The sequence below is a fragment of the Ambystoma mexicanum genome, chromosome 3p (genome assembly GCF_040938575.1).
Source record: "Ambystoma mexicanum isolate Mex_15411 chromosome 3p, UKY_AmexF1_1, whole genome shotgun sequence".
In the NCBI taxonomy this organism is placed as follows: domain Eukaryota; kingdom Metazoa; phylum Chordata; class Amphibia; order Caudata; family Ambystomatidae; genus Ambystoma; species Ambystoma mexicanum.
This window is the reverse complement of record NC_090925.1, coordinates 125,257,428-125,272,561: the sequence shown is the minus strand read 5'-3', so window position 1 is coordinate 125,272,561 and position 15,134 is coordinate 125,257,428. Positions and strand designations below refer to the sequence as shown.

General features: G+C 45.7%; 1 protein-coding gene across 2 annotated transcripts in view; it reads left to right on the top strand.

The window, feature by feature from the left end:
* LOC138580155 (killer cell lectin-like receptor subfamily B member 1B allele C) overlaps positions 1 to 15,134 on the top strand; it is a 535,945-nt gene that overhangs the window by 148,220 nt on the left and 372,591 nt on the right. For both annotated transcript variants that reach the window (XM_069650483.1, XM_069650485.1), the window contains exon 4: positions 1,702 to 1,859. In XM_069650483.1, the coding sequence (XP_069506584.1) occupies positions 1,702 to 1,859 (158 nt within the window). The remainder of the gene's footprint in view (positions 1 to 1,701; positions 1,860 to 15,134) is intronic.

Genomic DNA, 15,134 nt, shown 5'->3' with positions numbered 1-15,134 from the left:
CTTCCTTCCTTCCTCCTTCCCTCCCTCCCTCCTTTCCTTCCTTCCTTCCTCCCCTCCCTCCCTCCCTCCCTCCCTCCCTCCTTCCTTCCTTCCTTCCTTCCTTCCTTCCTTGCTTCCTTCCTTCCTTCCTTCCGTCCTTCCTCCTTCCCTCCCTCCTTTCCTTCCTCCCTCCCTCCTTCCTTCCTTCCTTCCTTCCCTAGATGTGTAAGGGCGCGTTTTCATGCCCCATCAAATGTGGACCCATGTTTCATGGATGATGAAGGGCGCTCTTAAGTGGCTGAAGGAGTTCCTGCAATGAGGACAACACCATCAAGAATGCCCATCCCCTCCGGTCGTGCAAGGGTCCTCGGGATTGGGCCCTTCTGTGCACGCCTTGTTTTGGATACTGAGAAGGGAAGAGAAGCTGCAGCTTGAGCATGAACCAGAGGTGTAGACAGGGTAGGGTCTGAGCAGGCAAGGCCCAGCCAAATTCTGTAAATGCCCACTCAGTGGCGCAGCGTGGGCATTTACAGATGTTAATTCCACTCCAATGGGCCCAACTACATTATCTTCAGGCCCCACTTGTTAGACCATCCTGGCTATGCCTCTGGCATGAACTCGCATACACAGAGGCATAATGTGGGGAGGAAACCGCATGATACTCACAGTGAGATCCAGGATAGGAATGATGGTGTCCCTCTAGAAAGCTAACATCTGGAAAGAAGGAGAATGCAGGCCCCTTCAGCATGGCAAGACGCAGCCTCTACCACAGTCTACGGTGCTTGCCTCCCGCCAGACTTGCGAATAGAGCAGAGCACGTGGAAAAGCATGACCTGCTTCGGCCTCACTGGAGAAGACTGACAGAAACTACCCCAGAAAGACTTCTTATGGTGAAGAGGTCCAGCCCACACAGGCATCACTTCGGCTGGATCGACAGAAGAAATTGAGACCCAGTAAACGATCCAGAGGATCCAACTTTGTAAAGCAAGAATAAACCATACAACACGCCAGGATGGCATGTATTGAAACAGCCTCCACATTCCCCTTAGCTCTTCAACATACTCCCCCCACTAAGTTCCCAGCACCAGAAACCAAACTTCTTCTGGATCAGTCTATAAAGCCCATGCTGCCCTTTGCACTCCTGTGGCCTTCTCTTCCCCTTTAGTGGGGAAACCTGTGGAGAAGAGTGTGTTACTCGTCTCGTCCTTGTCACATTTACTGCTCTCTGTGCATGTGTCTTCCTAGTCCAACCCTTCAATGTCCCCATGCACACCCTTGTTGGTGAAGAGTGTCCCTGTTTTAAAGGGTCCCCTAGAACCCAACTATGTTTTACCATGAGTCTTGCCAAAGCTGTAGAAACCTAAAGCTGCCAGATGTTGTTCAAAGTTCATAACAATGCACACAGAGCCGCAGCAGTGGGTGGGTTTGAGGGAGGCGGTACAGGTTCCGCTGTAGATGCAGCTGGACTCTGGGTCCTACCATAGCTGGAGATGGCCTGAGTTGATAAGGCAGGTGAGATGTTCCTACCATGAGGTGAGCATCGAAAAAATGGTCTACATATTCATAAATATTCCCAAGGAGGTGAGTCTCAATCAATCAAATTCCAAACAATTCAAAGATTCTCTATGTGTCCACGTAAACGTACACAGATAACTGAAAATAGCAATGCTTTAATCATTTAAATGACAGAGTAATTTTCCTTCCTTTGACCTCTTCTGGCAGTGCCTGCGAATTCCCTGTGTCCTGAGCACTGGCTATCATATCGAGGGAGGTGCTACTACATCTCCAAAGACAAGGAAGTCAAGACCTGGGGTGAGAGCCACGAAGACTGTTCCTCGAGGAACTCCCGACTGCTACTGATAGAGGACCAAGCACAGCTGGTAAGGCATCACTTGTACAGGACACAGCACAGCTGGTAAGGCATCACTTGTACAGGACACAGCACAGCTGGTAAGGCATCACTTGTACAGGACACAGCACAGCTGGTAAGGCATCAGCGATGCAAGGCCAGGCATAGTTAGTAAAGTGGTAGAGCCAGCTATGGTGGGCTGACGCCCTCCCAAAAAATGCACAGATGCTCGGCTCAGAACACTGCTGTTTTAGGGGTGATCAAAAGTGTGACTCCATGTCATTGGGACACCACTTATCCAAACTTGCTTTAGGAAATCATGGATTTCTGGTATGTTAATTCAATCCAACGAAAACTATGGACCTCATTACGAGGTTGGAGGTAGCCATGGTGCTATTAGCGCCATGGCTACCCCCTTACCGCATTCCAGGTTCTCGAAATAGGGATTTACCGGGTCATTCCAACCTTGGAGGACCCGGTAAGTCCCCATTCCGAGAACAATTCCCCATTCCCATTGGAGCCCCCATAGGGCTCAATGGGAAAGGGGATGGAGCTAATAACGGGCCCGCTAAAAGGGGGCCCGTTATTAGCTCCCTGGTCCCTTAGCTTAAAAGCTTTTAGCGGGCCCGTTATTAGCTCCCTGGTCCCTTAGCGGCTCCCGCTAAGGGCGCTTGGTAAAACCAGGCGCCCATAGCGGGACCCGCTAAGGGACCTCGGAATATGGAGGTAAGGGATTACCGGCACCCTTACCGGTGCCGGTAATCCCTTACCTCCAACCTCGTAATGAGGCCCTATGACTTCCTGGAAGGAATGGTTTGTTAATTGATCTCCCACAGCTGGAAAACTGGTGTCCTGGTAACATGCAGTCTCCTGACCACCCTACGTGGTTAACTAATATCTAGAAAAAAGTTGCTTATGCACGTAGAGAAAAAATAGCAATATTTACACCCAGGATATGTGTATCTGCGCTTCAAGTTTCAGGCAAAGGTCCTAGGAGTGAAAGTAAATGTGGCGGTAGTAGCAGACTGAGACCCTCATTCCGGAGTTGGTGCTAGTCATGGCGCTATTAGCACCATGACTAGCACCAATACCGGTACCGCCACTGACTTGGTGGTATGGGGACTTACCGGTCTATTCCGCCTTTTGCTGGACCAGTAAGTCTGCATTTGAAAAGCCATTCCTCATTCCCATTTGAGCCCCCCTAGGGCTCAATGGGAAGGGGGAAGGCGTCAATAATGGTACCGCAAATTGTGGTACCGTAATTCACCCCGGTATCCCTTCGCGGGTCCCGTCCATAACGCTTAAGGGAGGGACCTGCAAAGGGACCTCAGAATAGGGCGCAAAGGGATTACCAGCACCGGTGTCATTACCGGTGCCCGGTATCCCTTAGTGCCCAGGTCGTAATGACCCCATAGTTCAAGACTTAGGGACTGAGGATTTATTTCTGAACACCGGATGTTACTGCTCCATCAAATTCCGAGTTTCAGCCTTGAAACTCTTTCATGCCATCAGCTTCTGTGTGCTATTTACCGCCACACAAAAGCATTACCACATGTGATAATTGCCAAATGCAGTAATAAAAAGCCCATGGACTCCAAAATGGCGAATAACATTCGGGTCCGCATGGCTTATAATCATGCAGACCTGTGAACTTACCACAAGTGGTAACAGTATTACCACCAAACTCATAATCAGACCCTTAGTGCAGTGTGTATTAGGGGATAACTACCATTGTTTGGTGTTTTATGTGTCTGGAAGATTTTACTGTGAAAACCTGTGTCTGCACAGGAAGAAAACAACTATTAAAAAAGCCAAAAGGTTTGCCTTTTGTACAGTGGATATGGTTTCTTTGTTTATTAAGAACATATGCATACAAAACCTACTTACATACAATTTGCTCAGTGTTGTGAGTGCATGCATGGGTTACCTTTATTTCCAAGGTTTTGACTTATGTTCACATAGTCACATCATATAACAGGATTCCTCCTCAAACAGCAAGACAGTCACAACCGTGCCCGGTAGTTGTATAAATGGCCAGTCTTTGCCATCAGTGGTGAGCAACTTGCATGGTTTCCTAGGTATTTTGATAATGTTTCCATTGTAACGATCTATTGAGAGACCGCCCTTAACTTGGCAAGTTCCTTCCCCCAATCACGGTGCCACACAATGAATCACTTATCTATTTCAAACTAGCCCTATCTATAATTCATATAGATCCACATAGATCCCTCCCCCCTGTGCCGACAATGAGCCAAGAACCAGGCCAGGGTACAGAAAGCATATATATTTATTTATTTAAATTATAGGTTCCATGAATATTTGCACTAAATTTTTACACAAGCCACCTTCTTCAGCTTCAAAACAAAATTCACCTTTTCTCTGAATTTTGCTGTTGTCTCATGTCCATGGGACACAGGCTAAATAACAGTTCCACCCTCCCATGAACCCCTTTTATGTCAAAATTAAATAATACCTTGGCACGTTACTAGATCATGAGCATTAACATTTATTGATAAGGGTTACATTTAAAACAAATGCACAGTTTTGTTTTTCACAGCAATTTCACATGCAGCACTTGGTAAGTTTAATTTCCCTGCACACTTAAAAATGCTAGCAGTTTTGAAATCACACAGGGCCTCATTAGGACCCTGGCGGTATGGGTTTAATGGCACCAGTAGAGCTGCCGGTGCCTTAAACCCATACCACCGCATTACGAGGTCCCCTCGCAGGACCCGCTAAGGATGTCTGGCTTCACCAGATGTCCTTAGCTGGTCCCGCGCGGGGCCCAGCATGCTAACCATGGGCCCCTTCAAAGTGTCCTTGAAGAGCTTTAGGTAGGTCCACTCCTCGCCAAGGTCCAACCCTCTCTGCCGATAGGCCTTGGAAATCTGTAATTGAAATGAGGCGAAGGATGCCACCTGCATGACACTTATTTTACACATGTAATTTTGCACTGAAAAAGTCCTAAATGATAAAAACCTGGGCTTTACAAATAAACATGACTTCTCATACATTTTTGTGATCCACTAATCATGGTGGATTTATGAAAATTATTCTTGTTTCGGCAGGATATTGCCTGTGTGACTAGCCGCGCTTTACACAATTATAATAGTCATGAATGTGAACATTTCTACCCAGATATCAAATTTAATAAGCCACCAGCTCCCCATCTTCTGGCTTCATCACATTTTTGGGGAAGCTAGAACCACTTTTTTTCGATTATAGCTCAGGTTCCTAAACTCAGATTTGGATGAAATAAGTTTTAAAATGATGTATGTCCCAATTCTGTAAGTATCACAGTTCAAAGGTTAATGGGAAAATTGTAATTCCTAATATAAACCTATGGCCACATATTTACATATGTATTTCTGAGTTTCATTTCTCATTGTAATTTGCTCTGAGGCTGAGGTATCTGTTCCAGTCAGTTGCCACAATGTTGATTTTAGGCCACAATTAAAGTCGTTAACCAATCCTGCCAGTCAGGGTCTGGAGGAGGGATTCTTATCCTTCAGCCCACATGGCTGACCTTTGCCCTCTGAACATCATGAGGTAGTTCTGTAATTTGTCATTCAAATGTTGACCGCACCATATTTCAAATCTAAAAGTTTCTATTTGTAGGAGTTGCACACATCCCGGTCTCGTTCTGTTGTTGATTTGTTCGCATAGCAATTCCACCATAAAATCCTTTTACTGTGGCCTCAAAGAGATTTGACTTTCAGATAAAGAGTCAAGCAGATCTGTAATGGGGGATGTCACTTGAGTGTTCTGCATAGCATCAGACTCCTTCTCAGGAAATCGAAACCTACAGTCATACATTTCCTGGGCCCGTAAGGACTGTGTAATGTTGCATCTGAAGGAAAATAGCCTTTTCAATCTGTGGCATTTATTTTTCATGGGAAACCTTTTATTTATTTGAATAAGTTACATCTCACCATCACTGTTCAGGCCCTTCTCATAATATGTTCATTTTGGCAAACGAACATTTTTCTCCATGTTTTTATTTCCCACTCCGAAATGCACATGCAAGGCCCTTTTGAATCAGTTTCTCTTGCACACAGCATTTTCTAAAGCAGCAGACTAAAGTGAAACACTGCTACACTGCTGTTGCTGTTCATTTTGTCATTCACACTGTGCATTTTCAACTCCTTTCTGCAATCTGGTTTTATTGTTTGCATACTCCTTGTTTCGTTTCAACTGAAGAAAACACACTATATGAATTCACTAGGCACCTTGGTTGTTTTAAAATCTGAGGCTGGCTTTTCATTCTACCAGTGTCCCTTTTCCATAAGAAGAATGCATTTCTCATTAGAGGCCCGACCTGGCCTTTCTGTTCACTTTCCTGGGCTGGAAAATCCCACACCATATACGTGCCTGATATGGTGGACATTGCCATTCGTGAAGATGTTGGCAGTATATGCCATGGGACTCATACCATTAGACAGATATTACTATCATATGTCTAGGTACCCATGCCATCTTCAGGTATTTGCATCACACGCTCCAGTGCTCCCACCATATATGCCCATATATGCACACCATTTGCTAGATATGTGTATGTGTGTATGGGATCTCTGAAGCATGAATTTAGCTGGAAAGCAACAGAACACTGCACAGAAGTGACACCCATTGGGTTACATGTCGGGTGCCAGGGGTAGGAGGGGCGTAAAGATAATGGGATCATTCTCCTGTAGGGTTACAGATGTTAAAATACAGATTATGGATTACAGATTTTCCTTTTTAAACTGCTAATGAAACTATGAGTTTTTAGACAAAAGAGTGGTAAAATTCTGCGATGGACCCAATTTTTCCAGAATGTTCTCAGGTTAGGTGGCTGGGAGCGTGGGGTTAAAGGCAGAATTCTTTCTTGCCCATTACAATAAAGTGACTGCTTTATGCCCAGCCTACCTCAATCTTTAGTCCTTGTTGTACTAACCGACATTCTTCACAGTCAGCAGCCCCACTTTCTTCTTTAGATGGGGGAGGGCTACACAAAGACACCAATAATATTGACAAATCTTCATCCTCCTGGACTAAAAGAAGACCAGCATTGTCTAAGTAAATCATTCAGTTTTGTCTGAATCCCTGCACCTTCCGTTTCACTTCACTGCTTTCCTTTCTTTCTCCCTCCTCTCCTTTACACTCCTTTACTTCCTTTTACTGCCACTTGTTCCCCTCCTTTTCTATTTCTTATCTCCACTCTTTTTTCCCTGCCTCCCTCTCTCACGTCCTTCCTTTCATCCGGCTACCTATTTAAGTAACCAACATAGCATATTACTCTGCTTCCTTTCCCCCTCGCTCATGCCCTACTTCCCTTCAATGGCCCCTTTCCCCAACTTCCATCACATTTTTTCCATCCTTTATTTTTTCCATGTTTGCCTCCCTCCCTTTCTTTTCCCTCGTTCCCTGTTTCCATGCTTTCATCTCTTTCTTTATTTTATTTCATTCCTTTCCTTGTGCTTTTGATCTCTTTCTCCCAAATGCATATTTTCTTCCTCCCCTTGACCTCTCTCTTTTTCTTTATCCCTCCCTTTCTTTTCCCTCGCTCCCCTTTTCTTCCTTCTTCACGTCCCTTTTTATGCGTTCCTCCCTACCTTCTTTTCATTAGCGCTTTACGATCACCTTAGATTGACGAAAGTGCTGCACAAGCAACCATCATATTCCTTTCTCTTTCCCTCGGACCCTTCATCCTTCACTTCTTTTCCCCATGACCAATCGTTTTGTTTTCCTCCTCCTTTTCTCTCTTTCCCTCCTTATCTCCATTCCTTTTCCTTTCCTTCCCCCTCATTTTAACCTCTGTCCCCTTTATTCTTTTCCCCAATTCCCTCTGTGTTTTCTTCTTCATTTCTGCCGTTACTTTTACAACTTTCCATCCATATTTCCTCTCTCCCTTTCAGCCTACTTTCAAAGATTCCTTATATTAGTACTTGGATATGAGCATCGCGTTATACAAACAACAGAAGGCAGCCTTGCACCCGCGGAACTCTGGGTCCATGAGAAGTGCAGAGGCACGTGGCAGGCCTGTACTATCTTTATGTGGAAACTAAGGGAGGGAGGTGATGAAGCAGGTTACATTTAATAGGAGTGCCCCATAGTCATGCTAATTAATAATTACTGTATGCACAATCAGCCTCATTGTGAGTTTGGTGGTATCTCAGAAGTAATACCACTGAGATACCACCAAACAGTATTACCGTTACCACCACTGGCGCTATTACCACTGGATTACAATTGATTGTAGGCATTGTTAGTCCCCATTAATTGGAGTCCATAGGACACCAGAGGGATTTTGTTGATATTACCACGGGTGGTATTACCACTGGTGGTAATACACCGATTTCGCCGTTTTGGGGTGGTAAGGTGGAGGAATAACCTCCGGCAGAGTGCTGGAGGAATTTCCTCTGCCGTATCTCCAAATGTGTAGTTCAGCGGTGTGGTAATGCCGCGGTAACACAGCAGTAACACCATTAGCACTGCATTACTACCATTTTTTACCACACCACCAAACTCGTAATGAGGCCCAATGTGTCTCTTTTGAGCCAACCCCAACTTGGATCAGTGCACTACGCAATATCATATTGTGTTATTTTGCTTTTTTTAAACATGCACTGACTTATTTGTAAATGGGGTTGCTTCCATTGTTTTATCTGTGTTCACTGATTAGTACTGCAGTAATTAAAAAAAAACAGAAGGAGCTTTCCACTGCAAAGGCCACAGCTTCTGCTGTTTTCAGGACTAGCAGCTGAGCGCCTGTGGGAACCCGTGAACCAGGTCTCGTTGGAGTAGAAAATGAGCGTCAGAAGGCTAGAATCCGCCAATAAGAAATGTAGGGACATTCAAACCCCCAAGACTGAGAGGGACGGAAAAGTGAAGACATACCACAGGGAGGGATGAAGAACCAGGCTGAGGGTTATGAAACTCAGACACGTGTTATTTAAACCCTCAGAAGAAGCCATCGTGTTAGTGGGTTACATGCTCTTGAGTTTGACCTCTTGTGCAACAATCCCTAATACATCTGTGCCTTTGAATTCGTAAAGGTTTGCAACAGCCTTATATTGCTCTTAGTCTCTACAGGTGGTTTCAGAAGAGGGATCAGTGGGAAATGTCTAAGAAGGATAAGCTCCCATTCAAATAAACCCCAGGTTCGTCAGGCTTCTATCTATATGGCTGATGATGTAGACATTCCCATGGGGGGACGGGACCTGACCTATGCTGGCACAAGGGTCCGACTCTCCAGCAGAACATGTGGGTGGATAGCGGCTACGTCAGGCCTAGCTGTGAGGGATGTCACAGGTGAAGGGGCTGGAGGTATGGATCAGGTCTATCGAGAAACATTCACAGTGCTACTCTTGAACCATGGAAAAGAGGTATACTTTGTACAATATGGGGACCGGATGACTCAGCTTGCAGCTATTTTGCAACTTATTTTTCTCCGGAAGTGGGCTCCTTTTTTACGCCACTTCTACCTCAAAGTATGTGCGCTCCATTGATGTCTCCCTAAGTGCCATATTTGATGATTTCTACAGGACTCAGAGAAGCACTTTGAATGAAGTGCTGTAGCAAATTTTAAAAAGTATTCCAGCCACCTGCACCATTAGGAAATTCCCCCAAAACAGGGACACATCAATCGACAGGGGAAAAGTATTGTCTTTTACGTCTAACAAGATTTTCCGAAGGCCTCTTGTTTTTAGTTTGGGCTTGCCACACCTATAATGGCCCAAACTGTTGCATTAAAACACAAATTCATGTGTGAATAGGGATAAGGGCTTCTGACAAGGGACACACATGAATGACATTTGAGGAGGAACACGCAGTGTATTGGGTGTTTGGTTATTGATCCCTCTTATTCCCTGCCCCTAGTCATGCTAATTCCTATGGCTATCCCTCCCATTCCCTGCCCCTAGCCATTCTAATCTCTATGGCTAATCCCACCCATTCCTGCCCATCTCTGGAACTCTTTGAGCTCTGATTTCTTCCAATGTGGCTGCCGTCTGGGGTAACTGTATCTAAGAAAGCTCTCTGGAAACAAGCCGCAACTAGTGGCCATCTTTGAAATAGAAAAATACCATGCATTTACAAATAAAATGAACCATCGAAGCATGTGAGTGTAATCTTTTGTAAAAAAGCTAATGTAAGTTTATTTTGTTATATTTCTGTTTTATTACTGGATTGGGTGCATTAAAGCTGCAAAATCTAACGTGTACTTTGACATTATTTGCATTGCATTAGTGACTATTTTCAAATATAATAACTCGATTATGTGTTTGCATAATCACTTCCCACTGCTTGTGTCTCAGACGAGCCAATTATAACAGCAGCACGCCTTGAAATCACACACAATTTTCTCAGACTGCAGCGTCTTGTCTGGGGACGGATTCCACCGCTAATTTGTACAAAACACCATGATCTGTTCTGCTGCATGGAGCTTGTCCAGTCTGTGTGCGAGCTTCATCACTTAACAGAAATCTTATCTGTCCTCATCAAACTTAGACGTTTTGCAGCACTTCAATTAGAGATGCTATTGTTACCCAACTGAATGAAACCCATTTCGATGGGCGGATAGGGATGAAAGGCTCAGCCTTCTTGCTACTTTGAACAGCAAGCGCATTAGCCCATGGTGCTGTTTTAGCTCAGTGCACCTGTTTTGTTTAGATACTCTGTGGGTATCCCATGCTCAGTTTTTTCTGCTTCACTCGACCTCTTCTCAAAAGGTATACCTTCGTATTGCCCAGTCTCTCTCTCCCGGAATGGTAGGGCACTGAACCGGTCTTGGTTGTCCGCAGTCTCTCGCTCGCCCTTCAGTTTCCACCTTCTTCTTCTGCTACTACTGTAGATGACCTCCCGACTTGCAAGAAACCCTTTCCACTTTCTACTGCTACTGCTGCTACTGCCGACACCCTGACATCCTTCCCTGCCTGTTTGTGTGGTTCTGAGGAACCACACCCTGCACACCAGTCTCCTTCTCTCGACTCCCTAGTCCTCTTCTTCGATTTCTCCTTCGAGACCTCCTCCGGTCTGTCGTTCTATCTCCTTCCGGATTCAGAACAGAACTAAGCCCTTCTTTACTGTTGAGTTTAAATAGCGGGAACTGCCCCAGCCTAACTTCAGTTCAATTGACAACAGCTGGTCGAGCACTCTTCTGACTTGATTGTAACGTGGTCAAGTTCTTCTTCATCCCTGTACTTATTACCACAAGATTTTCTGACGCTTTACCATAACACATTGATTCCGACTGTATCATAGGCAGAGAAGGTTTGTGTGTTGGTGTTATACTATAGGGTCAGGAATTAAAGGGACCATGTCCCAGACGCACATCCTCATCCCCAGGAGGGGAGGTCCTCTCCATGAGGCTCTCCTGCATATTAACAGCCCTAAGGGGACTATTGGTTAGCGGCCAGACCCCATAGCCTCATGGAAAGGGGCTCCCCTCTGGGGAGAAGTGGTGCCATCTGAAGGATCGTCACACCTGCAAATAGCATTTGTCTGCTTTTTCCTTTTCAGGAAGCTGCGGGTATACTTGCGGTAATCTCGCATCAAACAAACCAAAAATGGGGGGTCATCAGTACAATGTTGTCTGAAAACTTTCAGCTAAATCCTTCATATGAGTCAAGATTATGTATTTGGTTGAAACAACCAAAACTGCATGACCAAACTACTGACTTTCAAAAATAAGTCTTTTCAACAATGGCATACTATTTAGAAGACATCCTGGCCGGGATGGGTTGCCAGTGTAGTTCTCTTAGGTTGGGGTAATGTGGCCAACATTCTTAGTTCCTGTTATGAGGTGTGCAGCAACATGTTTAACCAACCTAAGGACATCAGTGAGGAGGGTGTTTCCTCCATCAAGGTTTGAGATTCCGAGGGCTTGGTCCATAGTTCTGAAACCTTGAGGTGAAAGAAAGTATCAATCTTCTGGAGGAGTGCTAGTTGATACCAGGTGGTTTGGGATGTTTAGATAAGTTGCCAGAAGGAGAGATTTCTGTCAATCATGAACCCGAGTGATTTGGTACATGGGACAAACTGAGGTATGAATTCATCAGGGTACTTGTCATTCAGCCACTCTTGTATGACCTTGTGTTCAGATGGATGGCCTATGCAGATGAATTTAATATTGTTCAAGTTTCAGATAGATGCTTCACATCCAAGCTTGGATGGAGGTGAGGCATTTCCTGAGGTGTGAGTTTTGAGTACAATTCATCTTGTGATATAAAAGTGTATTGCCAGTGAATTGGTGACGTAAAAGGTTAGTATTGCTGAAATGCAACCTGAGTGGTTCATCTATGGCCTGGATGTTGGCAGCTTTCAATGCTGCATCTTGGTATGAATCCTGATTGGTAGCTTCTATCATTAGCAAGTCCTAGATCCTCTAACCCAGACATACATTCAATTTTCCAGGAATCTAGAAGTCCTTCTCTCCCCTCGTAAGATTCAGAGTTTAGTATCTTAAATGGGAGAGGAGCCTCTAGATCAAAACATTTCCCATAGAAAACCATCATTTTCCATTTGATCCTAGATTGTAAAGATTGAAGCCCTAATTCGAATCTGATCAATACGTTCAAGGTAGATTGTGGCAGGTGAAGTACTCTTTTCCAGAAATGAACCTCAATGGTATCCCAGAAGGTTTTTGGCCATCTCTGGAAGGCCTCTGCACCGTATAAAAAAATTGTGACCACCTTCTGGTTAAAGAAGTGGCATATAGGTAACAACGAGAACTTTACCAATTGTTTGTGGAGAATCAGTCCTTGTGTCGTAAATCTTTTACATTTCAGTTTGATGGATTCTATCCATTGCTTTTCTGTACCACTTCAATTGAGGGTTACCCCTCGATATGTCATTGTATCCATGCAATCAAGTGGGACTTTGTTCACCCTCCACTTGAAAGCCCTCATGATTTTCGTTTTTTTAACCTTAATCCTCAGATAATTTTGCTCAAAGTCTTTTAACAACTCATTGAGTCTCTGCTGTAGACCAATTTGCGTCTGATCTAGGTTCACAATGTCATCAGCATAGAACATCCAGGGAATTAATTGGTGGTTTAGCTTAGGGGGGAAAGGCCTGGATGAGATCTTGATCTTACTCAATATCAGCCAAAAAAAGATTAAACAATGCAGGTGTCAAAGACCAATACTTTTTTAAGCCTCTGAAAGTTTGCATTTCCTTCGGCAAATGGGGCTGAGTAGAACGCCTAACCCTCATACTCGTATTGGAATAAAGGGAATTAATAGTTTCGACTAAGTCCTTCGTGCACCCCCAACAGAGAAGCTTACCCACAACCTCTCCCTGCTGATGCTGTCAAAGGCCTGTTTAAGATCAATAAAGGTGACATAGTGTTTTGAGTTTAACTGCACAGTCCTGGCCTTTAATATGCTCAGCAGAAAAAGGTTGAGATTTGTCCCCACCCCTCTTACAAAACCAGTTTGTCTCGAGTGCAACCGCCCAGCCTTTCTAGCCCATGTAAGAAGGTGATGTAATAGTAGAGAGGAAAATCCTATGGAGTCCAGTAAGGCAATAGGACGGTAGTTCGGCGGGTTCTTTCTAACAGCCTTTCTTGCACATCGGGTTAATCAATGCTGTTCTCCAATATTTTGACCCTTCCCTGAGGTCTAAAACTTGTATGAATATTATGTAGCAGAAATCTGCCCAAACTTCTGGATTTTGTTTAAGGATGTTATTATTGAGGCCGTCACGGCCGGCCGCCCTAGAGTAATTTAGGGGCCGATTCATGGAACAAATGTGCGCCGAAAATCATGGCACAAGGTGGCGCAAGCTGGCGCAGGCGTGAAAAAGCCTGCGCACGCGTGTGATTCATGGACGGCCCTGCACGTGTTTTCCCCAGGATGTGCGCCAAATCCATGCGTGGCGCACACAGGCGCACACGTCATTGCAACATCCAGAACGCTGTGCGCGACGCGCAGAGCGAAAGCACACAAAGTCAGCTCACAGACCAAAAAGTGGCCAGAACACGGAGCGGGACACACGAAATGGGGAACAACGTGTGAAAATAAGGGCAGAACTGGGGAAGAACTGCTGGGAAGTACACGGAACGCACACACGCATGCAAACCACACGTATTCATGGAATGGAATAGGGTAAACCCACACACAGCCAAAGACACGCACAGGCCTAAACACATACACCACACGAAGGCAGTCGGTAGCGTCCCTGCGCATTACAAAAGTGTGCGCAAACAACAAGCACGTATATACAGCAGCGATGAATGTCCCATTGTGTGGCCCCCTAGGAGAAATGATGTGTCCTGCAACCCCAGACACCCCAAAAAAGCAAGAAAAAGAGATACGCGACCCCTGTAGCCCACGTGCGTGTAAAAAAAACCACGCACTAGGCTGTGGCAGCCCGGAACACAAAAAATATGTTTGTTATCAACACGCTGGCCAGTATGCCAGTAAAAAAGGGGTACGCGACTAACAGGGACACCCGCATCATGAAAAATAGCGTGTGAGACTCACCGTCTGCCTTGCGTGTAGAAGAAGAACGCATAGCCAACACCCACGCCAAAAGAAGAAGTACGCACTGTAGCAGCTGTGAAGTAATTGCGTGTGAACCCCAGCACCTGGAAAACACACGCACCGCTTTCCACGAAAAGCACATACAGAGCGATGGAGACCCACGTGGGACCTTCAACCCGTGCCAGGGAAACGCCCATGCGTGTAACGTCACAGACGCGCTTATGCGCTAAGGGCCTTTCCTCGAATTACACGCTGATGTGCTGTTTTTTCACGTGCCAAATCACTCCGTATCAAGCTGGCCATGCGACAACACACGGAACACCACGCTACTTCCCAGAAGGCCATTTTCCTGCCACCCAGAGCCCCGAGGAGCCTCCCACAAGCCAACTGCTGCTGCCTGCTGCCACTGTGCTCTGCCATTTGGTGCCTGCACATCTGCCATCTGCAGGGGTCCAGTTGCAGTGACCACCCCTGCTGGAACAGAAGACTCCCGACTGGTGTACCATCACTCCACAGCACAGCCCCAGGACCAAGTTACCCACCCACACCTACATCAGTGGTTGCCATGTCCGGCACAACACCATCCGGAAACCACTGGCAACCCCACAGCACAGAGGCAGAGGGCTGCCAGCTTCAGTGATAAGGAAGTTGGCATCCTGGTGGAGAATGTCCTGGGGCTTTATGATGCCCTCTTCACACCATCGCGCGCCGACAAGGAAGGACAGACAAGGATCTGGAAGGACATAGTGGGTGCACCCCGCGACATCAAACACGTCCAGAAGCGCTGGGAGGACTACAAGTCCAGGACCCTCAAGAAGGCCCGGCGCCACTTGAAAGCAGCG